Source organism: Podarcis muralis, chromosome 2 (assembly GCF_964188315.1).
Source record: "Podarcis muralis chromosome 2, rPodMur119.hap1.1, whole genome shotgun sequence".
Lineage (NCBI taxonomy): Eukaryota > Metazoa > Chordata > Lepidosauria > Squamata > Lacertidae > Podarcis > Podarcis muralis.
This window is the reverse complement of record NC_135656.1, coordinates 120,078,475-120,106,261: the sequence shown is the minus strand read 5'-3', so window position 1 is coordinate 120,106,261 and position 27,787 is coordinate 120,078,475. Positions and strand designations below refer to the sequence as shown.

Below are 27,787 nucleotides of genomic sequence, written 5' to 3'. Positions count from 1 at the left end.
GGTAGGACAGAAAGAGCTGAGAGGGAGGGAGGGAGGGAGGGAGGCGGCGATTCCCAGCGAGGAGCTGCAAGAACTTCCTCGTTCCCTCTTCAGCCTCGCTCGCCACTTGTGCCTCGAATTCTGCCCGGCGACCGATGCCGCCCTCTGCGCGCAGATTTCCGATTGGCGGAATATTTTCCCCTCGCCCAATCCCTGGTTCTGCAGGCTGGGCAGAGAGCGGGTCTCAGAGGGGCGGAAGGAGGAGGAAACGGAGCTTCGTTTTGGGGGGGAGATGGGGGTCCTCCTTCTCCGCTGGCCCCCCCTGATCCTGGGGGCGGCTGCCCACCTGCTGCTGCTCCTGGACTGCGCAGGTAAGGACTCTGCTCTGGGGCGGGGGGGGGGGGCAGGACACGTGACTCTCTGGGAATTGCATTTCGTGGGCACTGAAATCGGGGAGTTTCTTGTCCGAATTGGAGCCGGATCCCTTCCCAGACATCTGTTTCCCAGACTTGGGGCTTGTTTTGTATGCCGCCCGGGGCAGGGGCCGCTTCACTCCTTGACTCGTAAGCTCAATCAAAGAATTAAACAAAGCTTGAAGGTGTTGGCAGGATTAATGGGGGGGGGGGGGAGTGACTCGCCTGTCCCGCCCCCCGCAGCTCCGTGTTGACTCTGGTGTGTGTGAGAGTGTTTGTGAGTTTGTGTATGAGAGAGATACAGATACAGAGTCTTCTCTCTTCTATTTTTTACCTTCCCTCTTCTAATCCAACCCTCAGCCGCTCTTAAAAACTCAGCTAAAAACCATGGGGACCAGCCTGGGGGTGGGAGCTGGACGCGTGTAGAGATGACTTCATTGCGGGGGGAAACGTCTGAATAAGGGGTCCCCACCCGCAATTCCCAGTGTTGTTTTGTTCAGGAGTTCCCTTTCACAGGCACATGAATTATCAGGTTCTTCTGCTTTAGAGTTGTAACTCCTCCAGTCTCCCCCACCAAGAAAACCCCTTTCCTGCTGCCTGTCAAAAATGTAGGTTTCCTAAATTATGCAGGGGGCTCCTCTCTGCCGTTTCTGTACAGCCCCTTTCACCACGTTTTGTACATGTCAAGTTATTTGGGAGGAAGGGCACAAACAACTCCTGAGAAACAAAAAGGGGGCTCCCACCTTACAGCCCGGTTCCCCTTGAATACCTCTCCTTTTATATTCTGCCTCCCCCCCCAAAAAAAAAAATAATTCAAAAAAGTTGGAGCCTCTGCCTGGCTTCTGGGGCTCCTAGACATGAATTGCTCAGAATATTCCTGCTCCCTCAGCCCCCCAATCCACTGGCTCTGCATACTATTCAAGGATTTATCACTATTAAATTCTTAATTCCACATTCCTGATTGCTGCCTTTGGTGTTTTGTGGTTGCCACTCATGTTCTCTGTTTAACTAAAAAAATGTATATCCTGCTCGATTGTGGTAAAAACTCTTATTGATTTACAGGAAATAGTAAAATAACAGAAACAGTTTAAAGTATTAAAAAAATAACTAAAATTAGCATTGAGAGGTCAAAACACGTCAACATTTATGTATCTGGATAGGGTTGCCCAAAGAAAAATGTTTGACACTCTTGGGGGCCAATCATATTCTTCATGGGTGGGGAGAAAGAAGAGTAAGACCTGTTATTTCTGTTAAACTCTCTCCATATGGGGGGCTTTGGGAGGGCACAGGGTGGTGGAGACCACTGGTTCCTTCAGATTCCTCCTCATTTTGGGGACTCATTTTGTGGCTCTTTGTCTCCCGACACTGAGCAGAACTGCCTGTGTTCATCCAGATGCCACAACCAGAGGCAGCCTTGCTCTGAGCTCTTGTGGTTTGAAGTGGGGAAAGTCCTTGTCCTAGGAGTGGGGTCTGGGAAGTGGATCCCATTTGATCTTGCCTGAAAGGAAACCGAGCTGGAGGGAAGTAGCAGAGGCGACACAGCATCCAGGCGGACGTAATTCAAGCAAACTCATCTTGTAGGTTTACGATTCCTTGCACTCTGTTTTCCACCGTGGAACTCCCTCAGAAGGTGGTAGATTCTCCTTCCTTGGAGGTATTTTAGCACAGGTTGTATGGCCTTCTGCCTTGGATGCTGCAGTTGAGATGCCAGCATCGCAGGGGGTGGGACCTTCAGGATCCCATCTATGAATTTTATTTTAGTTTCCTAGTTTTTTTGAGATGAGTCACTGGCCAAACCTGAGTGGACTTCTTCCTCCTTGAGGATGAAGTTATCCAAAGTGCATTCCACACAATTTCCCCAGGGGTATGATTGGTTCTCAAGGACCACCTCTTTCCATATGAACCTACCTGGACCCTGAGATAATCTTCTGAGGCCCTCCTTGAGAGCCTGGAGGGTGGCAACGCAAGAACAGGGCCTTCTCTGCAGTGGCTCCCTGTCTCTGAGATGCTCTCCCCAGGGAAGTTCGCCTGGCGTCTACATTGTACACCTTTAGTTGCCAGGCAAAATGCTCATTTTTAACCAGGCCTTTGGTTGATTTGACTAACATCCTATTAAAATGTGGTTTTGTTGGGGGGGGTGTTATTAGGTTGTTGTTTTTATTTGGATTATATATTTTGTGGTTATATTTTGATTTTGTTATGTGAACCACCCTGAGATCTCCGGGTATAGGGCAGCATATAAATTCTATTAATAATAATAAATAAAAACAATAATAATACATCCCATTTTGCTACCTGAGGCAAAATAGGAATTTTCGCTCTCCCCCCCCCCCCCCGGCACTGTCCTCCCTACCTTCCCCCACAGAAATGCCTCATCTTGCTGAACGACTCTGCTTCTCCTTCCGGGGGGGGGGGGGGGAGAACCAGTAGAAGCAGTGTGGTTGCCTCAGGCAGGCCAGCTCTGGATATGATGCTGAAGCCTCTGCCTCCATCCTCTCCCCAAGTCTTTGTTAGTTGTTCCTGTGGAGACTCATTAAGCCCCCTGGTGGCCAGAGCTGGTACAGCCTGTGGGAAAGTGAGCCCTTTTGGGGATAAGGTTCTTCCTTTGCCACGCTCTGCCCCCTTCCTGTGTTCGATCTCGTGAAGGGGCAAGTGTGGGGAAAGGAGATGTGGGGCCACATGTTGAGACCTGACCCCAAAGTTGCATTTGCCCTCCTGCCCCTGCTATCACTGGGGGGCCTTCTTTCTCAAGTGGGGAACCCGCTCTGTGGGTGGCAGCTCAAAGCACAAGATTGAAAGATTGCTACACTGAACCATTTAAGCACCAATTATCAAAAGGGGATCCAGGAAGGATCTTGGAAATTACAGGCCAATTAACTTGACATCTGTCCCTGGAAAACTGGTGGAAACTCCCAATTTGAATGCATTTAACCTGAATGATTTCAGCTTCTGCTGTTGACACCAATTATCAAAAGGGGATCCAGGAAGGATCTTGGAAATTACAGGCCAATTAACTTGACATCTGTCCCTGGAAAACTGGTGGAAACTCCCAATTTGAATGCATTTAACCTGAATGATTTCAGCTTCTGCTGTTGACAGCTGGCCTGTTGGAATCACACCAATTATATATGCAGAAGGCAGACAGCTCTTTTTGTGCAAGGTTCTCACAAGATATTGTGGGGCTCTCCTGAGTTCCCATAAGATCTTGCCAAAGAATCCCAGAGCCCAGGAAGCAAGACCCAGGTCAGACCTGTTAAGTGCATGCCTCCAGAAGGTCAGGTGGTGGGGCGGCTCCAAGGGAGTGGCTGAACTATGCATGTTTCTGCATATATTAGCCACTCCCGGAAAAGAAGAACAGCCTGCCTCAGGCCAGGGGCCAGCCTGGTCCAGCACCCCTTTCTCACAGTGGCCTCCAAGATGAATGGGATGCTGATCTAGATGGGCCATTGGTCAGATCCTGCAAGCTCTTCTTTGTGTACATTACAGTAAGTCTGTGAGATAATATTTTTTCATATTTAATACTCCACTTCTCTTCCTCCATATAATTCAAGGCAGCACATGAGAGGGAGGGACATAGGGCAGAGGGGCAGAACTTGACATCTCGGGGGGGGGGGGACTGGGAAAGAGACCCCTTCCTGAGTCCCTGGGGAGCCACTCCCAGTCAGGGCAGACAACTCTGAGCTACCTGGACCAGTGGTCTGACCCAGGAGGAGGCAACTTCCTGTTCTCCCAATATATGGATTTTGCTTCGTCTGCTCTCCCCTCCATCCACTTCCCAGACCTGATCCTGCTTAGCTTCCGTTCGGTGCCTGCATCCTGAGCCTTTAGACCCTGTTGTGGGAGCTCTCATCAGCTTGGTGCTTGCAAGTGGGGGGCAATTCCTGCCCCCTTGGCAAAGGGGAGGGGCTGGCCTCTCTCTCCCTCACAGAGACATGCAGAGATTTAGTGCTGCCTGGCAGAGCTTTTTCTCGCCCTCTGCTCCATGGGCTAATGTTGTTGTTACTTGTATTAATATCCTCTCCCCTTTTCAACTCTCTGATTCTTAGGCTCCCTCTGCTCTGCCTCCTCTGTGTTTAAGGGCAGGTCTACAAACTCCCCCAAACCCTGCTGAACTTTGGATCTCCTAATTTAGGGCTGCTGCCTGCAATACAGCAGGATTAGGCTGCTGCCTTCATCTGCAGGACCCCTAACTCTCTGCCCCTCTCTTTTCCTTTCCAGGCTCCACTTCTCACTCGCTGCGCTATTTCTACACAGCCGTGTCTGAGCCTGGCCAGGGGCTGCCCCAGTTCATTGCTGTGGGGTACGTGGATGACCAGCAATTTGTTCAGTATGACAGTGACACCAAGGAGTATCTGCCTCGTGTCCCCTGGATAAGGAAGGTGGAAAAGGAGGATCCTCAGTACTGGCACAGGAACACTCAGAACTTCCAGGGCTCTGAGCTGGCATTCAGGGTGAATCTGCAGACTCTGCAGAATCGCTACAACCAGAGCGGAGGTGAGTGGAAGACAGGAGAGGAACAGAGTCACACTCCCCCCCCCCCCATAACGTTTCCTCCAAGGTCCAGAATTGCAGGGAGGGGGCTGCTGGGAGGAAAGGAAATGGAGGGTGGGGGTCTCCACCAGGGCAAAGGCATCTCCCCTTCCCTTAATGAAGGTCTTAATGGGGGCTGGGAAGGTATGGGGTGGGGGGGACATAGAATGAGACTTGGAGGGCAAAGACACCCCCCCCCCAGTATGACACTCTCTGGACCTGCACATCCTACCAAGGAAATGTCTCCACTGCCTGCCCTTCCTTCCATGCTAGGCTTGGCTCAGGCCTTGTGAGGCGGGAATCTGTCTAGTTCATTTTCCTCGGGGGGGGGGGGGGGAGAGAAGGCTGGGGATCCTGAGGCTGAGACAAGCAAGCCTTGAGTTCTGGTCCTGCTTAAGGAGAAGCCAGCTGCCCAGACAGAGGTGCCGATTGGCTGACCCTTCTGACCATCACCAAGCCCCTCCCACTCCCTGGCACAGTGTTGAAAGAGAAGCCTTTTTAAGGAACACAAATGGACTGGGTTTGGAGGGGTCAGAGTGGCAACTACATGGTTAAAACCATAAGCACTGGGGCTGCCATGTTTTACTGTCCTGTATGCAAAAGGAGCATTAGGCCAGAACTGGATCAGGGCCCATTAATATCAGAAATAATCTGTTTTCTAAGCAATTTGCTTTGTGTTATTTCAGGAGTTTCACTCTATCTGATTTTAGTTGGAAAACGTATGGCCAGTTACCTGAGAGGGAAGGAGCCCCAGTGAACTCCATGGGACTTGCTTCTGAGTAAACCTGCATAAGATCCCACATCTCCAGCATTTATTATACATCTGTACTTAACTTTATTCTCTAATAGTCTACACTTAGGGACCCTTTAGAAAGGCCTTTCACCCCCTTTGTCCAGTTATGGCGATTTCTGCCACACTCCTCCCCTGCCCCATCCAGTCTTGGAACTCTTACGACAGGCATCACTTAAAGTCTTAAACTCAGTAAAAGTTGGTAGACCTCTGGCCAAAGCCTCTTGGCACCCATTTTTGTTTTTTAAACTTCCTTCTGAAATGAGTCAGAAGATGTTAGTCCTCTTGAGACGTTAGTTGTGTGAAAGGAGCCAGCATGCTGGGAGGGGGGGAGGAGGCATTTGTGTTTAGCCCCAAAGTTGAGTGACTCCCCCCTCCAATTGTAATTTTGGAGCAGAACTTCAGAAGTGGGAGCCTCTGCTGGGTCTGGAGGGAGATCTCTATATGATTTTGCACCTTTACCTTCCAGGCTTCTCCACTTCCTCACTTCCTAAGCAGGCTCCCTGCTTCAGGACTTTAGCCCTGCCCCTAACAGCACCACAGGTGTCCCAGCACTTCAAACAATAACTGAAGTGGAGGGGTAGAAAGGTGGGTGAGGTTGACCGGTGGGCTGTGCTGTGATGTCAGCTTCACCCTCCTTCCCCTTTTGGCCCAGGGGGACAATCCTGGTCAGGATCTGGGCCCTGAAGCCAAAGAGATTCCCCACCTGTGACACAGAATACTGGAGGTGGAAGGAGCCTTGCCCAAGGGGTCAGCCTGAGTGTGTCCAGAGCCCTTGTCAGGCTTGCAAGGAAGAAACCCAGGGGCTCAGCTGAGACCAAGCCAGTGCTGCAATGGGCCGGTCTGCTTTTCTTGCAGTGGGATCAGGCCTGGCCTGGCCTTGCAGGCTTCATCTTGGGCTCCTCTGAATTCTGCTTCTCCCCCTTTTAAAAATGGGGATTGTGCCCCTCCTGAGCCCCTGCACCTATCCATGGAAAATGCCACATAAATGTCACCAAGGGGCGCCTCTCATTTCCTGATGCAGATCATTTCTTGCAATTGCTTAGCTCAGAAAATCCCAAACAAATGAGATGGCCGCTTTAAAGGTGCCACGGACAGCCCTGGAAATGTTATCTGATTCTATTTAAAAACAGTGTTGAAGGTATAGGTGTATCATGATTGATCCCACTTGACATCTTGAGGAAACGGGAGGGGAGTGAGCTTCATTTATAAAATGAGGGAGAAAACAATTTATGCTGAAGCAGCAATGAGACAAAGCAACTTCCCCCCAAGCAAAAGCTCCATATCCAGACCAGCTGGTGGGGTTTGTGGTTTGGTTTGTTGTTTGCATACGTCAATCACAAACCATTGTTTGAGTGCATAAAAAGAACTATATCACCTTGGGACATGGTCTTGTAGGAGATGCTTCTTCTTCAATATGTTGAGTAGTTCTAGAGGGAGGAGTCCAAAGTAGCACTGTTACAATCCTTCTACTTGCCAGAGGGAGCAATCTCCCTTCCCCTCCCCCTGCAGACCTTTCTGGGGTTTCTCCTGACAACCCCCCAGCTGATTTGTGGGGAACAGACGGGAAGGAGATGGGTGAGTGAGACTTGTTCCTTCTGGCTCCCGCTAGACTAACTGTGTTATGCTGAATCCAGCCCAGAAAAGAGAAGCTGCTGTAATCCAAGGCTGTATATCCCCCAACTCAATTCATCTGTAAGCCAAAGGCTCCTGAGGTGAAAGAGGAAGCCTAAATTACAAGTGAGAGCAACCTGGTGTCTTCTGGGACAGCCTCTCCTCCATTGCTGAGCTCCTTCAGGCTATGCAGAGCTGTTAGGAAAACATTATTTAAGAAACAAATAAAAGTTCCTGGAAGCTTTAAAGAGGGTTCCAGAATTTTCTTTAGCGTGTAAGAGTGGCACTCTAGGTTTGATTGGTGTCAGCTGGAGGTGCAAATAAAGGGAGGAAGTTGCAGGCTGGAATTTCCGCACGAGGAAAAAACACACACACACACACACACACACACACACACACACACACTCTGTCAGCACTCATGCTGACAACAAGGTTGGAAGTAAGACAATGTGTGCTGCTGATAGTGTGAGTTTTGCTGTGTCAGGATTGTTAATTACTGGAATGAGAATACCATGCTGGAGAGCTAAAGAAGGATTGTCAATAGCTTGTATATAATAGTAACAGAAGGGATGCGGGTGGCGCTGTGGGTTAAACCACAGAGCCTAGGACTTGCCAATCAGAAGGTCGGCAGTTCGAATCCCCACAACGGGGTGAGCTCCCGTTGCTCGGTCCCTGCTCCTGCCCACCTAGCAGTTTGAAAGCGCGTAAAAGTGCAAATAGGTACCGCTCCGGCGGGAAGGTAAACTGTGTTTCCATGCACTGCTCTGGTTCACCAGAAGCAGCTTAGTCATGCTGGCCACATGACCCAGAAGCTGTATGCCGGCTCCCTCAGCCAGTAAAGCGAGATGAGCGCCTCAACCCCAGAGTCGGTCATGACTGGACCTAATGGTCAGGGGTCCCTTTACCTTTTAGTAGTAACAGAAATGCTTGTGCGACCAGTCAAGCAATAAAGAAGCTCTTGACTGTGAGTTTGAGTATGACTCCTGTTCTTGTCCTCTGCCTCCGGGGAAAACTCTGCTACAAACAGTCAGAAGTGGTTTCACTGAGGTGCCACCACACAAGCAGTAAAAGCGCAGGCTGGGATCCTCAGCACCTGTGGGCCCTGCCAGGGGTCTGGGGTCTCAGCGGGTGCCGGGTGATGCCACCTGCCAAGTGAAAACGTCAGATCCATGCTTCAGATACTGGAATTGAAGAGCACATTTAAAAGTCACGAGCATTAACATGTTGTGGATCTGTAAAATGGGACACTAGAGGTACAGCATGAATAGTAGCAGATATAAGGATCATGCCCTCTTCAACGTGCCACCACAGAAGCAGAAAAGCGCAGCGGAGGTGTGTGCGGAAGCCTCCCTGGGTTTTCGGTGTTTGAGAACCAAGGCACCACCGTACAAAAGTACTTGTATTGGGGGGCAGGGGGGACACAATAATGGAAAATTATATGAAAAAAGACTCTGCAGTGGCAGGCACAGATGTCTTCCCTTCACCCCCCCCCCAATGCCTGCTATTTGTGGCACAAAACAAGGAGGCCAGTTGACACTTTGCTATCTCCCTGGCATTGGCTTTGTGGCAAAGTAGTAATAGGGAGGGATCCTGGAAGAGAGCAAAGAGCTGGGAATCCAGTTGGGAATCCAGCCCTGGTGCTGCTGATATTGAAATTAAAGGGGGGGGGTACCTGAAACTTGGATAACTCTGTGCTCATGTGCCTTACTACTGGTCCCAAGCAGCAAGTTGGTTGTAGTTGCATTATTGAGGTGCCAATATGCCCCCCCAAGTCTGCTGCAGTTATGACCCCAGAATAGGCACAGCCAGGAGTTCTTTCCCTTCTATGAAACTTCTTCCCTCTGCCTCCTCGTCCTCCCCACTGCCCTGGTGAACTGGGGGTGGGGGGCGGCCGGGGTCTGCAGTGCTGGAGACGACAGGAAGGAAGGATGGTGTCCCTCTTCCATATTCCATAGGGAGATGGGGGTCCCCACAGGGATGCTGGCTGTCAGCCCCCCTTTCTCCTTGGAGCCTTTCAGAATCCATCAGGTTGTCTGGACTGCTCACTCCACCTGCTGGGGGGCTGATAGAGAACGGGCCCCCACACCTGGCAGTTGCTCTTAAAACCTGCCTTACCCCATGGAACTGACCGCCAGGAAGGAGTCTCTCAACAAGAGAGTTCAGAAATGGGCTAGTCCTGGTGTGTGGGCAGCCAGGATCACAAACAGATTTTATTTTATTTTATTTCACAATTGTAACTGCTCAGTCCTCTGCATGTTTACTTGGAAGTAAGTCCAACCCCACTCAGTGTGACTTAGCTTCAAGTAAATATGCAAAAAGAAATGTATGCACAATTGTACCTCCGGTTGTGTATTTTCGGGATACGAATGTGGCAAACCTGGAAGTATACTTCTGTGTTTTTGCCGCTCGCACATGCGCAGAAACGCTCTTATCGCACCGCATGCGTGTGCAGAAGCGGTGCCTCTGTTTGCGGACTTTCTGGGTTGTGGACGGACCCCTGGAATGAATTAAGTTTGTATCAGGAGGGTCCACTGTAATAGGTAATGGGAGAATCAAAATGATCTGTCAATTTAAGCATTGTGGGACTTCAAAATGATTGTTTTAATGTTGCTGTTGTTTTGAAGATTTGGTGGTAGCCCCCTGGGGTGGGCAGGAGGATGCAGGGACCGACCATTTTTGACAAGGGCAGCCTGGCTTCTGCTGAGAAGGGGGGCCATTTTGAAGTGGGGCAAACCCCACTTGCGGCTATGAGGAAACTTCTTTTTCCAAAGGCCCTTTCATGACTTTCCTCCTTTTATGGAAAAGGTCCTTGATATTGAGAAGCTGGGGGGAGAGAGATGGAGGGGAAGAGGAGACCTTCTCTCTTGAAAGGCCCCCAATGTGTGGGCGTCCCCCTTCCATGTTGCCCCTTTCCTCTTTCGGGGGGGGATGGGGGGCAGCTGAGGCGTCTCTCCAAAAGGGGCAAGATCCAGAGGAGCAGAGCTGGGGGGAAAGACGGACAGACTGTGACCTCCGACCTGCAAGGGATGCTCCTGTTGGGCAGGAAGGGAAACCCCACCCCTCCCCCACCTCCAGGGAGTTGGGAGAATCCATTAGGAATTGGGGGGGGGGAGTGTGAGGCGATGAGAGGGGGGGCAATTAAAGGGGGGCTTTAGAGGCTCAGGATTGTAGCGTTTCCCTCAGTGAACGTGTTATGCGGATGAGCCTTCAGAAAGATACAATGCTGCTTGATTTTTCTCCCCCCTGACTGCTGCCTCTTCCCTGAGTCTGAGGCAAATAAATCCTTTTTCCTGGGCTCCTTTGCTGATGGGGGAGGGGCTGCTCTGACCCCCCCTGACCTCCTGGGCCTCTTCTGGTCCTTCCAGGGATCCACACCCTTCAGAGGATGATTGGCTGTGAGCTGAGTTCAGACGGGCGCAAAGGAGGAGGGTATTGGCAGTTTAGCTACGATGGGAGGGACTTCATCGCCTTCGACAAGGAGACCCTCACCTGGACGGCAGCCCAAACGGAGGCCGAAGTGAGCAAGAGGAAGTTGGATGCTGAATTGGCCGGGATCCAATATAATAAGCACTACCTGGAGAAGGAGTGCATTGAGTGGCTGCAGAGATACCTGGAGTACGGGAAGGAGACTCTGCAAAGGACAGGTAAGGGGGGCTCGCAGTTTCCCTACAAATTCCCCTCCTCTCCTTAACAGTCTTCCTTTCTGGACCAAACAGCAAACACTTTTCTTGGTGGGGGAGGCAGAAAGAAGTTTGAGACTCTGTGAGAAGAAAAGGGGTCACTTCAGAGTATGGGGGCGGGGGGGGGGAGATGCTTAAAACACCCCCCATGCCCCTTTGGCTAGAATAAGGGATGGCAAAAGACAAATGGGAGAGGGGACACAAAGAAACAGCAGGGAAGGGGCCAGGAAAGCAAAATGCATATTAAGTTAAATTAAAAAAAAAAAAAGAAAATTGAAATGGACAGATTTGAGGGGAGATACAGAAAGCCTCTTGCCTTTAAAGTCTTTAAAACTAGATAAATTAACCTTTTTTAAAAAACAGAAAATGTGTGGGGAGCCCATAAAATATGTCTTAGAGCAGGGGTGTCAAACTCAAATTCATCGGGGGCCGCATCAGCAGTATGGTCACCCTCAAAGGGCCGGTTGTATCTGTAGGACTATGTAAAGGACATGTAAAGTGGAGGTTTCCTGTGTAGAACGGCCGGCGCCGTTGGCTTGTAGGCTGCCGCGCATGCGCTGAAGAGGCGGCTTTCTTGTGTCAAAAAAAAAAAAGAGAGAATAAAAGGTGAAGGATGGCGGCCGGCAGCGGCTACACGGGCCACATGACGACGTCTGGCGGGCCGGATTCGGCCCGCGGACCTTGTGTTTGACACCCGTGTCTTAGAGGATGCAGCCCCCTCACTAAGACTGTAGGTTAGCAGAAAACCTGCACATGGTGAGAGAGTATGGGAGTTCCACACTTCTACCTTATTATATTTTTTATTTGTGAGGAATTTTACTTTTTCCCATGGGGAACATTCAGAAGTATCATCTTCCCCAACCCCGTGCCTTGAAATGGTACAGTCCACTCTTCTGCCTTCAGGAATCTGGCACAGGTGCCAATCAAATGATCCAGTGTTTTGACTGGCTTTCTTCCTGTCTCTATTAGCTTTGCTGATATTAACATTAATTGAAAATGAAATAATTCTAGCACCCTCCCTTTTTGAGGAATGACACATACGTATTAGCTGTGCTTAGAGAGATCTGAGCAAATTCATCTATGGGGCCTGGTGATAATTCACCCCAGAGACACTGAGCATATTTCTTGAGGTTGAGGATTTCACCTCAAAAGCCACATTGAAGCGTTTTCAAGGGTGACAACGTGCAAAAGAGGCTGGGAATCATCCTCTTTAGGATGGATGTTCTCTTGAGGACAGGTGAGGGGTTGGATGGGGTGGGAGGTCTTGTTTTGGGTTTCTGTGGGGAAAGGGCTTGACCTTCCTTCCTTCCTGCTCCCCCCAGCAGAGTCACATCCCCTCCTAGACCTGAGTTTCCAGTCCAGGCACTACAAAGCGGGTGGGATCCTGGAACAGCCCCTTCAGACAACAGCTACCCAGGGAGCCAGTTTTTGAACAAGGGTTACATTCTGTGAATCGTGCATAAAGCCAAAATTGTGTATAGTCAAAACACGTTGGATTCAAGGGTGATTGGGTTGCCAAACTCCTTCTTCCCCAGACCCCCGCCTCCTCCTTTTGGTTTTTATAATATTTTTGGCAAGTGCATAAAGCTGTATGTGCACAAGTTAAATGTGCGCACGTTTCTGGCTTACTGGGCCTCCTGGTCTGCCCTTTCCACTCCAGGGGAGGCTGCCGTGGAGAAGGGAGATGGCCCCTTTTCAACCTCAAGGGACCCTTTCAGGGCAGGCGGGAGAACTAGAAAGGAGCTCTATGACTCATGGAGAATTAAACACCCTAATGGGAAAGATATTACACACTTCTCGGAAGCTAAAAAATCAGGGGGGAGGTTAGATGCTATTTGGATTGCTGACCCTCTTCTTAGAAAAAGCAGAAATTCTGGGAAAGACTATATCAGACCATAATCCAGTAACAATACATATGGAAATTAAAAAGCAAATAAAGGGAAGGTGGAGGATGAACGATGAGATATGGAGAGACGACCAATGGGTGACACAAGCAAAAATCAAGTTAGCGGAATTTTTTGAGATAAATGGGAAACAAAATACAGATATAAATGTAGTTTGGGACGCAAGTAAAGCATACATGAGGGGTCTTGGAATACAACAAATGGCTAGGCTGAAGAAGATAAAAGACAATAATATCCAAGAGCTAACTAAACAGATAAGAATTAATGAAAAAGAGTTGATCAAAAATCCAAAAAGTCATGAAATATTACAAAAAAATAAAGATATTGCAATCCCATATCTCTAGTATATTAAATAAGGAAGTAGAAAATAAAATTAAATGGGCAAAACAAAGGTATTTTGAGTCCACCAATAAGTCCAGTAAGTTGTTAGCAATGGATGATAAAGGAAAAACAAACAAAAAAAGTTATAAATAAAATTTTGGGCCAAGGGAAGGAAATAACAGACCCAGTAAAAATAAAAATGAAATTCTTAAACTTTTATAAAGATTTGTATAAACAAGAACAATTAGAGGTTAATAAAATGGAACAGTATTTACAACAAAATAAATTACCAAGAATTGAAAAAGAAGAAGTTGAGGCCCTAAACTCCAATATAGAAATAGATGAAATAGCACAAGTAATAAAAAAAATGAAGAGCGGCAAATCGCCAGGTCTTGACGGAATCAGATTAATGTACTATAAGAACCTGGAAGAAGTAATCCTCCCTATATTACTAAGAATAATTAATAACATACTGGGTGGGAAAGATATACCACAATTATTAATTATTCTTAGTAATATTGGTCTATAATTTTTCATATCTGTCAACTCCACTCCACTGATCACTCTAATCCCGAAACAGGGAGTGGAGTGCTGGGGTGATGGCTAATAGATTAAAAAAGACTCTAAACAAAATAATCAGCAGAGACCAGGCGGGCTTCTTACCAGATAGACATATAAAAGACAATACAAGAATAATAATTGACCTGTTGGAGTATGTGGAAATGAAACCAAGTAAAAAGATGGCCATGTTATTGGTTGATGCAGAAAAAGCTTTTGATAGAGTATCATGGAATTTCCTATTGGAAACTTTCAAAGGTCTGGACATAGGGGAGAAAATAATTAATGGTATTAGGGCGATATATGATAACCAAAAAGCAAAATTGCTAATAAATAACGAGATCACCGAAGAGTTCAGCATCGAAAGGGGGACAAGACAAGACAGGGGTGCCCTCTCTCCCCACTTCTTTTTATTGCCACCTTGGAACCACTTTTAATAGCAATAAGAAAGGATAAAAATATAAGAGGAATTAACCTAGGAACTCGATACTACAAAATTAAAGCCTTTGCCGATTATGTAATCGTAACCACTGAAAACCCAGTGGAAAGTATCCAAAACACGCTTGCACAATTGGAAGAATTTGGGAAAGTCTCTGGGTTCAAACTGAATAAAGGAAAATCCAAATTATTAACGAAAAATTTACGTAAGAGGAACTGGAAAATACAACAGGTTTAAAGGTAGCCAATAAGGTAAATTATTTGGGGGTTTGGATCACCAATAAGAATATAAACTTATATAAGGACAATTATGAGAAGAAGTGGAAGGAAATAAAAAAAGAACTAGAGACTTGGGGAAAATTGAATTTGTCCCTGTGGGGGAGAATATCCACAGTTAAAATGATGGTATTGCCAAAGATGATTTTTATGTTCCAAACAATACCTATAATTAGAGGCGTAAAATGTTTTAAGGAATGGCAGAAAGACCTTGCCAAGTTTATTTGGCAAGGGAAAAAACCACGCATAAAATTTAAGCTACTAACAGAGTTGAAGGAAAAAGGAGGCTTCGCGGTCCCTGACCTTAAACTGTACTTTGAGGCAGCATGTTGGACATGGATTAAGGACTGGATATTAATTAAAAACACGGAAGTCCTAGATCTGGAGGGATGGGATATTGTGTACGGATAGCATGGCTACATAGGCTAAATCCCACAAAGGATTTTTAAATCATATTGTGAGAAGGGCATTATATGAAGTATGGGAGAGGAGTAAAAAATCAGTATTAACCAAAACACCATGATGGCTGTCACAAATGGAATCTGTGTCGGTTCACAGGATAAATATGAACAGTGATTGGCTAACATATAAGGATTTAGTAGAGGAAACAAGCAGTGATCCGAAAATAAAGGACCTAAGCGAACTGAAACAGAAGGGAATAACCTGGCTGCAGTATTATCAATTAAAAGCCGCCCTTGAAAAGGACAAAAGAACCAAAGGATTTGACCAAAAAAATCCTATCTGGAGAAGGATATTTTATATAATAATCAAAAGACACTTTCTAAAATGTACAAACTACTTTTGAATTGGCAAAGAAAGGAGGAAGATATCAAAGAAATTAGAGTAAAGTGGGAGAGGGACCTGGGACATACGATCAAACCCAATATTTGGAATGAATTATGGACTAAAAATATATAATTCACGGCTTGTTTCCTTATAAGGGAAAATCTTATGAAAATGTACTATAGGTGGTACCTGTAAAACTTGCAAAAATAAATAAATCAAACAATAACAAGTGCTGGCGATGTAAGGAACAGATAGGAACATACTACCATATGTGGTGGTCCTGTCTAGAGATACAAAGATTTTGGAACATGATTTATGAAGAGATAAGGAGATTGATAAAAACTACATTTAGCAAGAAACCGGAAGAATTTTTATCAGGAATGGTTTCAGATAATATTCCCAAAAACAAAACTAGGCTATTTGTGTATGCAACGTCAGCAGCAAGGGTTATAGTGGCAAAACACTGGAAAGATAAAAATACACCCACTACAGAGGAATGGGTAGTTAAATTGTGCGAGGACTTGGAGCTCGCAAAGCTGACAGATGCAATAAGAGATAAACCTAAAAAATTGGTGAAAAAAGAATGGGAATGTTTAAATAATTATTTAGGGGACAAGGGCTCAGCAACAAAGATCTGGCTATGTTTAGAATGATACTGCATAGAGAAATGCTCCCTGATACCAAGATGAGGGATTCCTTTGGAATGCAGATAGAGATAATTGATAACAATAATGATCTCTTGTGAGCTTGACGGAAGTGTACAATAGATGAGCCTTCCTGCTTTGGCTCACCCTTCCTTTTTCTTTTTCTTTTTTTTCTGTTTTTCTTTTTTCTTTTCTTTTATCTTTCCTATAGTTGCTTATGTTCTGTGTCATGTACTTCGATATTTGTTGTAGTTTTTTTAGTTTTTTTTATTACTATTAAGGAATTTTCCTTTGTAATTTTGGTTGTCTATATTTATATATACATGTTTAAAGCAAAATAAAAGTTAAAAAAGAAGAAAAAGAAAGGAGCTCTGTCTTTCCCAGGGCTCTTGGCTTTGTTCACTAACTATGGAGCTGAAAAGTCCCAGAGAGCAGCGAGTCCAGCATTTCTTCCCCCTCAAGAGAGGAACAGGATCAGTCTGAGCTGCCCTCAGTTCATGACTTGCAGCTTCGAAGGATCTGAATGAATCCCACCATTGGGGACCTGGTGAAATTTGCCCCTCAGCCTAGAGGCAGCTCCCTGGGACAATCTTGGAACCACAAGTTGTCATGTTTGAGTAGTGTTAGAGCTTTTCAATATGACAATTTAATTTGTAGCCAGTCCTCCATCCCAAAGGAGTCTGCTTTGGCAAACAGAGGATAAAACATCTAAAAACAGTTCCAACATAGACACTGATTGGGGAAGATGCCAAGGCAGGTTGAGGAATCCCATTTATACTCAGTTCTTTTTAATTTCTGGAGATGTGAGTTTCTGACTAGGTTGCCCCTTGGGTCCCTGCTCCTCTGCTCTTAAAAAATACAGGATTCCTTCAGGCTCCCGTTGTGGATGTCTCTCTGTTAACCCCAATGCGGCCCTTTTTGCAGAGGCTCCGGTGGTGAAGGTGACCAGGAAGGCAGACTATGACGGCCTGGAGACCCTCGTTTGCCAAGTCCACGGCTTCTACCCCAAGGAGATTGATGCCAACTGGGTGAAGGACGGGGAGGTCTGGCAGGAGGGCACCCTCCGAGGATTGGTTGCCCCCAACTCGGACGGGACCTACTATGTCTTGCTCAGTGTCAAGATCGACCCTGAGGAGAGGGAGCGCTTCCGGTGCCGCGTGGAGCATGACAGCCTGGAGAAGCCTCTGGACGTGGCCTGGGAGAAGGAGCCTGGTGAGAGACAGACAGACAGGAGGGGAAGGGGTGGGCTCTGGGAGGGGGATTTCCACCCAACTCCTCCCTTCAGCTGCAGCACAGCTCAGATGGGGAACCCCAGTTGGATCCTGTCTACGTCTCTGGAGGGAAGCAGCTGAATCGGAATCTGTAGATTTCAGCAGAGATGCAGCCTTTTCCGGCAAGTGTCTCATACGCCTTGAACTCAAATTGGATGTTGTAGGTAAAAACTGGCTATCACTTTTTGCCTTTTAGCCCAAGCAGTTGTGATGTCACAGAATGTGGGCAGATGTGTTATTTCTCCAAAATCAAACATACAGTCACTGCGGCTGAAAAAGGGGCAACAAACTTAAAAGAGGGAGTCCCAGACTGACTGTACTTCACAGTGAAAAAGATTCTCGCTCTTCCTCACAACTGTGACCAGCTACAAAAACTAATATTCATACCTACTCAGCCCCAACATCTGCACACCGCTGGAAAGAGCAAGAAGGGTTTTTTAATAACAACGCTCGTCTCTCACACACCGCCAGGAAAGCTTTGCCTGCAGGAACCAAAGCAGAATGTCTAAGAGCAAGACTCCCTTTTCCCCAGCAGGAGCCCATGAACGCACATCCCCACCCACACCCCAGACTCTCCTTCTGACAGGCAGGCAAGCAAGAATTATGGAAGTGGCCCCTGAGCCAAAGACTCACACAGGGAGGGCAGAGGGGACCAGGGCTCACTCAGTAGTGCTACGGACGTCAGAGAATCTACACAAACAAAAAAACCTGGACATTTTGCCTCATTTAAAAAATTTGTTTGGACAGACATTTTAAGTTTGAAAAAAAGGACATGTCCAGGAAAAACCGGACATATGACAACCCTACACAAGATGCTTCTTCCTAAGGGTTTGTGTCTTCCCTGAAGGCCTGTAATGCTGGGCTCTGGGGGGTCTCAGAGGGGAGGGAATCCCTTCCTCTCAGGGTCAGGACAGAGAAGGCTGAAGCGCCTGAGCAGGAGGAGACCTGCTTTTAAGTCTGGAGTCTGTGATGAAACAGGTGTGCCTGTCAACTGTCTTCCTTAAATATATTGGGAGTTTTTAAGACCTCTAATGCTGGACTCTGGTGGGAGGGAAAGCTCCCTTGTGTTGGGGCCACTACAGAGAGGACCTTGGCCTGTCAGGAGGCAGAAAGAGTCCCTGCTTTGCACACGTAAAATCCTCCCGGGCTCATAGCTCAGCACCTCCACTCAAATCTCCTGCTTGAGGCCTTGAGGAGCTGCTGCCGCCAGTCTGAATAAAAATGTCTCTTGTCTCCTTTCAGTCAACCTGGGGCTCATTGTGGGAGCCATTCTGGGTGTCATGGCAGCCATCCTGCTGGTCTCTGGAATCATCATCTTTTTCATCCGCAGTAAGTAAATCCTGGATGCGTTTGCTGCCTCTCCTGTGTCCTTCTGTCTTGGCCTCCGACTGGGAATGTGCTGGTGGAGCTTCCTGGAAACTGTCGCTGGCATCCCTACGAGACCCCTCCCCATAAAACACCCTTTGAACATGAACCCAAAGTCCTGTTGGCCATTGCTTTGCACTCACTCTGTGCTCAGGAAGTTCACTTCCCACCTGATATTTTAATCCATCCTAAGCCTTCAGTCACTGAGCCCCAGTGTGGTATAGTGGTTAAGAGGGGTAGTCTCGTAATCTGGGGAACCGGGTTCGCGTCTCTGCTCCTCCACATGCAGCTGCTGGGTGACCTTGGGCTAGTCACACTTATTTGAAGTCTCTCAGCCCCACTCACCTCACAGAGTGTTTGTTGTGAGGGAGGAAGGCAGGACATCAAATCCAAACTCCTCTTCTTCTTCTTCTTCTTCTTCTTCAGTCCTGTGCACACTTACCAGGGAGCCTTCCTTACAAATCTTTAGGTGCCAGGCAAAAACATTTCTTTCTAACCAGGGCTTTGGCCTTTTAAATGTGTTTGTGGGAGCAGAGTTACTGGTTTGTTTTTGCTTTATTGTGTATTTTGTGCTCTCATTTCGTATTTTTATGTTGCAAACTGTTCTGCCATTTTCATTAAATGAATAAATAAATATTGATTTGGGAGGACGCTGTATTGAACTGAATAGGACTTTCTTCTGAGCAGACTTGCCTAGAATTGCACTGTTCATTAGCTCTTCCTCCCCCCCTCTCTGGGCAAATTTGAGGATTATGGGTCTGCTGGGAGTGAAATAATTGTTGGTTTCTGCTTTCCTTCACTGGGCAGCGAAAGGGCTTGTCACGAGACAGGTGTTTACATTCCACAGTCTGTACTGTTGGAGTTTCTCACGGGAAAGGGAGACTGGATGTGACGTACACTGGTTTCCTGTTTTTCACTGTTCTTTGCAGTTTTACTTTGTGATTCTCTCCGAGCTGTCGAGGAGAGAGGATGCATTTTCTGCTCCGGCAGAGGCAAGATGTCTTTCTGTAATATACCAGCTTTGAACTATAAATAAAGCAATACAGAGTATGCAGCACGTACTCCTCATCCTTCCGCTGGGCACGGGACTCTGCTTTACACCAACACGTGGTTATGGGCTCCAGAAGTCGAATCGGAGTGCCGGCAAAGGATCGGAATGCAGAGGGACAGATCGGATCGGAATCTGCTCTGCGCGTAAAGGTGATTGATGACGTATGTGCTACTGCTCCGGGCAGCCTGCCAGCTTCCAGTTAATGGCTTTGTGGCTGGACTTTGAACTTTTAAAGCCGTTTTGCCGGGAATAGGCAAAAGGCTCCCAGGCACAAGTTACTATGCTGGGGAAATCGAAAGTAACTTTTAAGTGCGCTTTTGGAATAAAGCGGCTGCAGCAGTGACGCAGCAAGATTTAAAGCAGCATAGATGACGCTGAAGGCTAATGCCAGAGTCATGATGGCCCTTCAGGATGCTTGTGGGATTCCTAAGCTCAACAAGAAAAATTATGCGGACTGGGTTCTGTATGCAGAGGCAATTCTGCGGAAAGAGGGTTTGTTTGAGGTGATTACAGAAACCCCCCCCAGCTCCAGTTACAGATGCATGGGAAGCTAAGGATTCCAAGGCAAGGGGAACTCTTACATTGATAGTATCCCCAGAAGAGCTCTGTCTATTGCGTGATAAGACCTCAGCCAGAGAAATTTGGGACGCTTTGAGAGAGGCTCACTTAAGGACAGAAGCTGGATCTACTATGTTTTACTTTAACAAGCTGCATAATATGGCTCTTGCTGAAGGTGGAGATGTGCGTTTACATCTGATGGCGATGCAAAATCTGAGACATGAGCTGCAACAGAGAGGACTCAACTTTCCAGAGGCTGTGTATTCTTTCATGATACTACAATCTTTGGGTTCAGGTTGGGAGTCTGTGGCAACCCAGATTGCTGTGCAGCCAACTGCTCAGCTGACAGTGGACTATGTTACTGCCGTGATTTTAAATGAAGCAGATCGCCGGGGTACTAGCTGCATGGGCAAGGGGGAGACTTCACAGACGTCGTCCCATAGTGCAGTGGAACCACCAGATGGCCCCAAAGCTTTGAAGGCAGTGAAATGCTACTCGTGTGGACGTCTAGGCCATATGAAGAGGGAATGCAGATATCCCAGGGCCAAGACAGAGCAGCGCAGCGAAAGCTCATCGCGTGGAAAAGGCCGAGGCAAAGGCAAAGGTCCGGTGTCTAGGACAACGCAGCACAAAGCTATGGTCTCATGCTTCACTCCAAAGGTTGCAGAGGTCCAGAAGACGTCTAGATCTTTCTTCGTTGTTGATTCAGCGGCGACCCACCACATGTGCAACGATAAGAGACTGTTTGTGTCTTTTACACCGCAGGAAGGAGCGATTCACCAGGCGGATGACCACACTATTCCCAGTAAAGGCAACGGAACTGTTGTTCTTCACAGTTTGGACTTATCGATACAGAATGTGCTTTACGTGCCAGACGCCAAACATAATCTGCTCAGCGTTGGACAGCTGAATGAGCGGAACATTGACGTTTCCTTCAAGAACAAGAAGTGCATCATCACAAAGAAAAATGATTATGTATTGCATGCTGAATATGTTGATCGTTTGTTTGTTTTATATTATGATGATGTTGTGCAGGATGACACTTGTTGCATTGCAGGTTCTAACAAAAGTTTGCATGCAGAATTTTCATAGAAAATTTGGTCATTTGCATTTTGAGGCAGTATCTAAAATGCCTGCCTTGGTTGAAGGTATGACTATTAAACCCTGCAGGTACCACATGAAGTGCAAAGCATGCGCAGCAAACAAGGTGAAAATGGCTGCGAAAGGTAAGGTGTCTAGTAGGCAAGCTACGGAACCATACCAGGTTGTTCATGCTGATTTGGTTGGACCACTAGCGCCCTCTTTGGGTGGAAATAGGTACTTCATGGTTCTCGTTGATGCATTTTCCAGATATATTTTTGTGTACAATCTCAAGCAGAAATCAGAGGCTTTTCCTAGGTTCAAGGAATTCTGTGCTTGGTTGGAAAATGTGCATGGTAAGAAGATAAAGACTCTTTTCAGTGATCGCGGGGGAGAATTCACTTCTCAGCAGTTTGAAGCTTTTCTGACTGAGAAAGGAATTCAACACGATTTGTCTAGTCCTCGCTCGCCATGGCAGAATGGACTTGCGGAACGGGCAAATCAGACATTGCTTCAAGGGTTAAAAACCTTGCTGCATGATGCCAATCTTCCAGAGAGTTATTGGGCCGAATCTCTCTCGTGTTTTGTTTACAGTTACAATCGCAGGTTATCTTCAGCGATTGGTTGTACCCCCTATGAGAAGATGTTTGGCAAGAAGTCATACATCAAACACATGAAAATTTTTGGTTCTGACATGTGGGTTCACTCACCACAAAATTCCAAGTTAGACAAGCGTGGATTGCATGGTATCTTTCTAGGTTATCAGAAAGGGTCTTACAGAATAATGATGACTGACTCTAAGACAATTAAGCTCACGAGAAGTGTTGAGTACAATGCAAAGTGGGGGGAGAATGTGGGAATTTTCCAATGTTATCCTGATGACGGTGATGAGACTGAGGATAGTCAAAAGCAACCACAACAACCCACACCCACTGATGAAGGTTCTGAGTCTGAATCTGAAACTGAATCAGGTGATTCAGAGGATTTCAAGAGTGCGAAAGCCTCTATGCGACCCTCTGAAAGCTCTGATCAAGAATTGGAGGAACCATTGTTCACAATAGGTCGTTTTTCTCCTAAGAAGGAAGAGGAGAGTGTTGAAGACTTAAGGCTAATTCGTAGGTCACAGAGAGCCACAAAAGGCAGACCTCCAAAGAGATTTGCTGATGAGTTTGCTACGATAGCAGTAACAGCTGTTAAAAGCTCCAAGAAGGTATTTGAACCTTCAAGTTTCCAAGAAATCCAGGGTTTGGATTCAAAGGAAGCTGAGCCATGGTTAAATGCCATGAAGGCTGAGCTTGATTCCTTAGAAAGGAACAAAACATGGGAGCTAGTTCCGGTAGTTCCAGGAATGAAACTGCTTGGAAGCAAATGGGTCTTCAAAGCGAAGACAGATCAAAATGGCAAGATAGTCAGACACAAAGCCAGATTGGTAGCCAGAGGTTTTGCACAGGTACCAGGTGAAGACTATCACGAGACCTACTCACCCACAGTGAGGTATGAAAGCATTAGGCTTATGCTCAAGCTAGCTGCAGAGGAAAATCTACACATTAGTCACCATGATATTAATACAGCTTTTCTGTACGGATCTCTAGATGAATCACTTTATATGCTTCCACCTGATGGCGTACAGGTAAAACAGGGATTTGTTTGTGCTCTGAAGAAGTCCCTTTATGGTCTCAAAGTGCACGGTGTTGGCACACAAAACTCACTGAAGTATTGTTTTCTCAAGGTTTTCAGCAAGGGAAAGCTGATCCATGTGTATTTGTCAAAGAGGAGGGGCAAAAGAAACTGTACTGTTTATTTTATGTTGATGATTTATTATTCTTTTGGAAAGATGTCGCAATGTACAATAACGCCCTAGCTCAACTGAAAGAGCACTTTGACATGAAAGATCTTGGTGAGGTAAACAACTACCTATCTCTGGAAATAGAGAGAGATCAAGATGGTAACATTCTAGTACACCAGTCACGGAAAATTGCTGATGTGTTAAGCAAACTAAACCTGATGGATGCTAACCCTGTAGACACACCGATGACAACAGGTTATCAGGTAGATAACACTGAAGAAGCATTTTCTGACACTACACTGTACAGAAGTGTGCTAGGCAAGCTAAACTTCATTGCCAGATGTTCAAGACCAGACATTGCTGTTAGCTGTAATTTGCTAAGCAGACAAGTCAACAATCCTAGTGTCAAGGATTGGAAAGCTCTGAAACGCATAGCGCGGTATTTGAAAGGCACTATGCATTACAGACTAAGATTTAACAATCAGAAGTCTGGTGGTCTTGAGATATTTGCAGATGCAAGTTTTGGAAGTGACACTACAGACAGGAAAAGTACGTCTGGAGTTTGCTACATGTACAATCAGGGTCTGTTTGATTGGTCATGCAAGAAGCAAACAACAGTTAGCTTAAGTACTTGTGAAGCCGAACTGAATGCACTGTCTTGTTCACTTAAGGATTGTGAATGGTTGGTACAATTGTGCAAAGATATGAAAATTCCTGTCAAATGTCCAATCCAGGTTTACCAGGACAACAAAGCATGTTTGGCTTTGCTGAAGTCTGAAGGTTGTAAGCAAAGCACGAAACACTTGCAATTAAAGTTGCAGCATGCTAGGGAATGTATTCAGAAGGGACTCGTAACGGTGTCATATATGCCAGGTAATGAAATTCCTGCTGATGTATTGTCCAAGATTGTATCAAGGGATCAACACTGTACCTATGTGCAGAAGTTGGGTTTGTACTGATTTTGTACGAACACGCTGCCCAGTGATGTTCACAGAAAGGGGGAGGATGTTGGTTTCTGCTTTCCTTCACTGTGCAGCGAAAGGGCTTGTCATGAGACAGGTGTTTACATTCCACAGTCTGTACTGTTGGAGTTTCTCACGGGAAAGGGAGACTGGATGTGACGTACACTGGTTTCCTGTTTTTCACTGTTCTTTGCAGTTTTACTTTGTGATTCTCTCCGAGCTGTCGAGGAGAGAGGATGCATTTTCTGCTCCGGCAGAGGCAAGATGTCTTTCTGTAATATACCAGCTTTGAACTATAAATAAAGCAATACAGAGTATGCAGCACGTACTCCTCATCCTTCCGCTGGGTACGGGACTCTGCTTTACACCAACAATAATAATCTGAAAAGGAATAAGTGAAGGGACTGGATAATGTTTCCTTCCAGCCTCTTGGAATTTGTCCAATGCCTGGCTTTCATGCTGATTTTTAAAATTTAATTTCCTCAAATTTTTCTACTTCTTTGTAACATGAGTTCCTTGAAATGCTCACCTTCTGTGCTCACCTTCCTTGGAGGTGTTTGGAAGAGACAAGAGGAGCATCTGCTGGGAAGGTTTCAGCATCTGAGAGCCAAATGGTCGAAATAGGATTGTGTGGCCTCTGGAGGTCCCTTCCAGCTCTGACTTTCTGCTTTTGTCTTCACAGGGAAATCAGCCTACGAAGCAGCCTCAAGTGAGTGACTCCTCCCTTCTCTCTGTCTATTTCCCCCCAATATGGAGCAGGAACAGGTTACAAAGAGACCAAACTAAACCTGGTGGTGGCCTAGTCCTGAATCCCAAGACCCTGATGGGAAGCTTCAGCCTGTCTGCTCAGCCTGTCTGTGGACAGCAAGGGATCCTTCAGGGCCAGAAAAGGCTGCAGAGAGACTGTCGGCTGAGGGAGGGGCTCCAAGAAGGAGCAGGAGGAAGAGCCGAGGGTGCGGGGAGAGAGGGATCTCTGGTGGTTTAATCTACTAGAACCTGAAGCTAAAGAATTGGTTGGGTGGCTCAAGTCTGTGGGTGTTAGGAACCCACCATTGCTCTCCACCCCCCTTCTGCCTTTCTGCCCCCTTCCTGCCCAGATCGCACCCACCCCCACTCTAATCCCCCGCTGCCTCCATGCCAGGCTGTGCCCATCTCTCTTTGCCCTCCAGCATCTGCTTCTCCCTCTAATGCCGTCCTTGAGCCCCCTTGCCTCTGGGCTGCCTGTCCCTGAACTCTTCTTAGGCCCCTCCCCATATTGAGACCGATTTGGGATGGGATTGGAAGGAGGGAGGAGAAGGGCTGCGGGGATGGGATCTGACTCCTGTGTTTCCTCCCTTTTGCAGCAAGTGACCAGGGGCCCGACAGCTCCACCAGGGGTAAGTGGGGGTGCAGGTGGGGGCACAGGGGGGCTCTTGCAGAAGACTCCGTGGGGAACATCCTCAAATGGGGAAAAGCTTCATATAATCTGCAGTGTCCATTGAGCTGAAAATAGCTCTTGTGACTCATTCTTGGCAGCTTGGCAGGGGGTTGGACTCGATGGCCCTTGTGGTCTATTCCAACTCTATGATTCTATGATTCTGTCTCTTCATCTGAGCTCCTCTACCTGACAAGTGGGTTCTATGCTGGATCTGAATGAGAGATCTTGGAAGGGGTTCTGGAAGGGATTTTTCCTTCCAGTAGGACTGCTTTGTGTCCTTCTGGTATTCCCCCAAAGTGTGCAGCTTGGCTCACTTGCTTGAGCTGCCCTCTGCAGGCATTTGCTCTGCAGGCCCATTTTGGTGATGCTCCTGGCATATCTCAGGTCTGATCTGACATGATGAGGGATGGTGGCTTTCCTTGGGAGGCTGGACTAGATGTTATTTGAGTTCCCACTAGCTCTGTAATGCTGATGTCCCCACACAATGATGCCGACTTTTGAAACACTCCTGTTCTTTATTTCTGCAGTTTCATACCAGCCCGGTGTGTGAGATGAGACCAGAAGGAGCCTGCCCAAGTTTGGCTGTGAATTGCAGAGGCTCAGAGCCCCTCTTGTCCTTTAATGCTGTTTAGGATGTTCCTTAATCCTGGCTCTCACCCATCCATTCTGACTCCAGGTGTAACTTGAATTTGAGGGTAATCATGCTTTTCTGATGGATTATGGCCAATTTTGCTTTGCAGAAATGTGCTTGTATTAATCAGAAATCAGATATATGCAGCTAAAAGCTTTTAAAATTAATGAGGGAGACTAATGTCTCACAACAAAACACAACTTGAAACAAGAGACATTGCATGTATTTTTCTAAACGAAGAAATCTTCAATAGAAATAATTTTTAAAATTATAATATAAAAAAGGGATGAGGAGATTGACAACCACTTGCAGTGATTTTGATGGTATCTCTTGGTTATTTGTTGCTGTGGTTCCCTCCACAAGCCTTTCCCCAATCTTATGTCACTCACTTTCCATCCAAATGGAAGGAAAGGCAACATTTGAGAACTGCTTTGGGTGTATTATGTGTGAAATAGGCTAAATTGTTACTGCCAACCTGCCTCTTGGGCCGCCCATCCTTTGGCTAAATGGATGTAATGTCATGGAATGTATAAAGGCAGTCTAACTGCTCTGGCTGAGTGTTTTTCACCCACCTTCTGTGTGAGGAAGTGAAGAAACTGGCAGGGAGGGATGGTTGGCAGGGATACTTAGGAGTTGCAGCTGAAAGAGAAGGAACTGAGTGGCTGAAGACTAGAGAGGCTGTCAGAATTGGATCCGATTCTGATCTGGAACCTTGCAAGTTTGCCTCAGAAGATGAAGGAGAGACGTTGGCCATTGATCCCGTAGAAGCCAAGGAGGGCATCATCTCGAGTTACAACATCTGGATATGGAGGGGTTTTGTCTGTGTTGACCAAGAGCCGTGCTCTGGTTCCCCTGCAGATGGGAGGGATGTCCACAACCAGCCCTCTTGGGTCACCTTCTACATCCCCAGAACCTCACTGTCCTGTCTGACTAGATCCAGAGTGGTCCAGAGGTGACCTCTGCTGGAGTTGAGGCCTCTCTTCAAACATCCTCAGGCAAAGCAGAGAATGAGGAGCTCCAGGGGGCATTCAGACCCTCCCTTTGACAATGGCAGCTGCTGAGGCAGTTTCCTCCAGACCCTCTTTCTGTCCCGATACCTTCAAGGCTCCAGTTCTCCAGCCTGGTTCATGGAGCTCCAGGTCCAGGACAACCAGCTGCTGTTCTCTGGGGCTTCACCCTGGAGCTCCCATGATGCCCTGGGGCAGTGAGTTGAGAAACAGGCTGGACGGGGAGGAAGAAGCAGGTGAAGGGGGAAATGGAGAAGCAGGGAACTGAGAGGAGGTAGAGAGGCTGAGGAGAGGGACTGATCCTGCTGACAGCCAAGGAGGAAGCCAGGAAGGAGACCTCCAGAGGCCACAGGACTCTTCTCGTCTAACCCAGTGGATTTGCTGCACCTTGCTTTGAAGACACTGGATGTAATTATTATTTTTTTACTTTTGTAATATATGTTTGACTTAAATAAATAAGGGTCCAGCCCCTTTGTCTTTAGTGGTTCTTGCCTTCTTATCACAGGAGTTCCAGAGATTTTGAAGTTCCTGAGAATATTCACAGACACAGACTCTGCCCTGAATAGAAATCTTGCCTCACCCCTTCTTCCCTGGTGGGGAGTGGGAGGCCATTTTGGGGCCTGCCTCAGGTATCAAAATGTATTGGGCTGGCCTTGGTGGGTGAGTTATGCTACGTACAATGGGACTTCACAGAAAACACAACTTAAGGTGACATTGGAGCACTGT

The 27,787-nt window shown here is 47.0% G+C and overlaps 1 protein-coding gene across 1 annotated transcript; it reads left to right on the top strand.

Moving 5' to 3' along the window:
• The first annotated feature begins 191 nt into the window (after positions 1-191).
• On the top strand, positions 192-27,542 carry LOC114592416 (major histocompatibility complex class I-related protein 1-like). Its single transcript, XM_077923368.1, has 8 exons — positions 192-350; positions 4,611-4,886; positions 10,692-10,970; positions 16,858-17,145; positions 18,447-18,533; positions 24,689-24,715; positions 25,350-25,382; positions 25,951-27,542. The coding sequence occupies exons 1-8, from the start codon at positions 272-274 to the stop codon at positions 25,971-25,973; spliced, it is 1,092 nt and encodes a 363-aa protein (XP_077779494.1). The 5' UTR covers positions 192-271; the 3' UTR covers positions 25,974-27,542.
• The last annotated feature ends 245 nt before the right edge of the window (positions 27,543-27,787 follow it).

Coding starts and splice junctions, on each gene's coding strand:
- LOC114592416 (XM_077923368.1), top strand. CDS start 272: ATGGGGGTCCTCCTTCTCCGCTGGCCCCCCCTGATCCTGGGGGCGGCT. Junction 351..4,610: donor GCTGCTCCTGGACTGCGCAG/GTAAGGACTCTG, acceptor TTTCCTTTCCAG/GCTCCACTTCTCACTCGCTG. Junction 24,716..25,349: donor AGCCTACGAAGCAGCCTCAA/GTGAGTGACTCC, acceptor TCCCTTTTGCAG/CAAGTGACCAGGGGCCCGAC.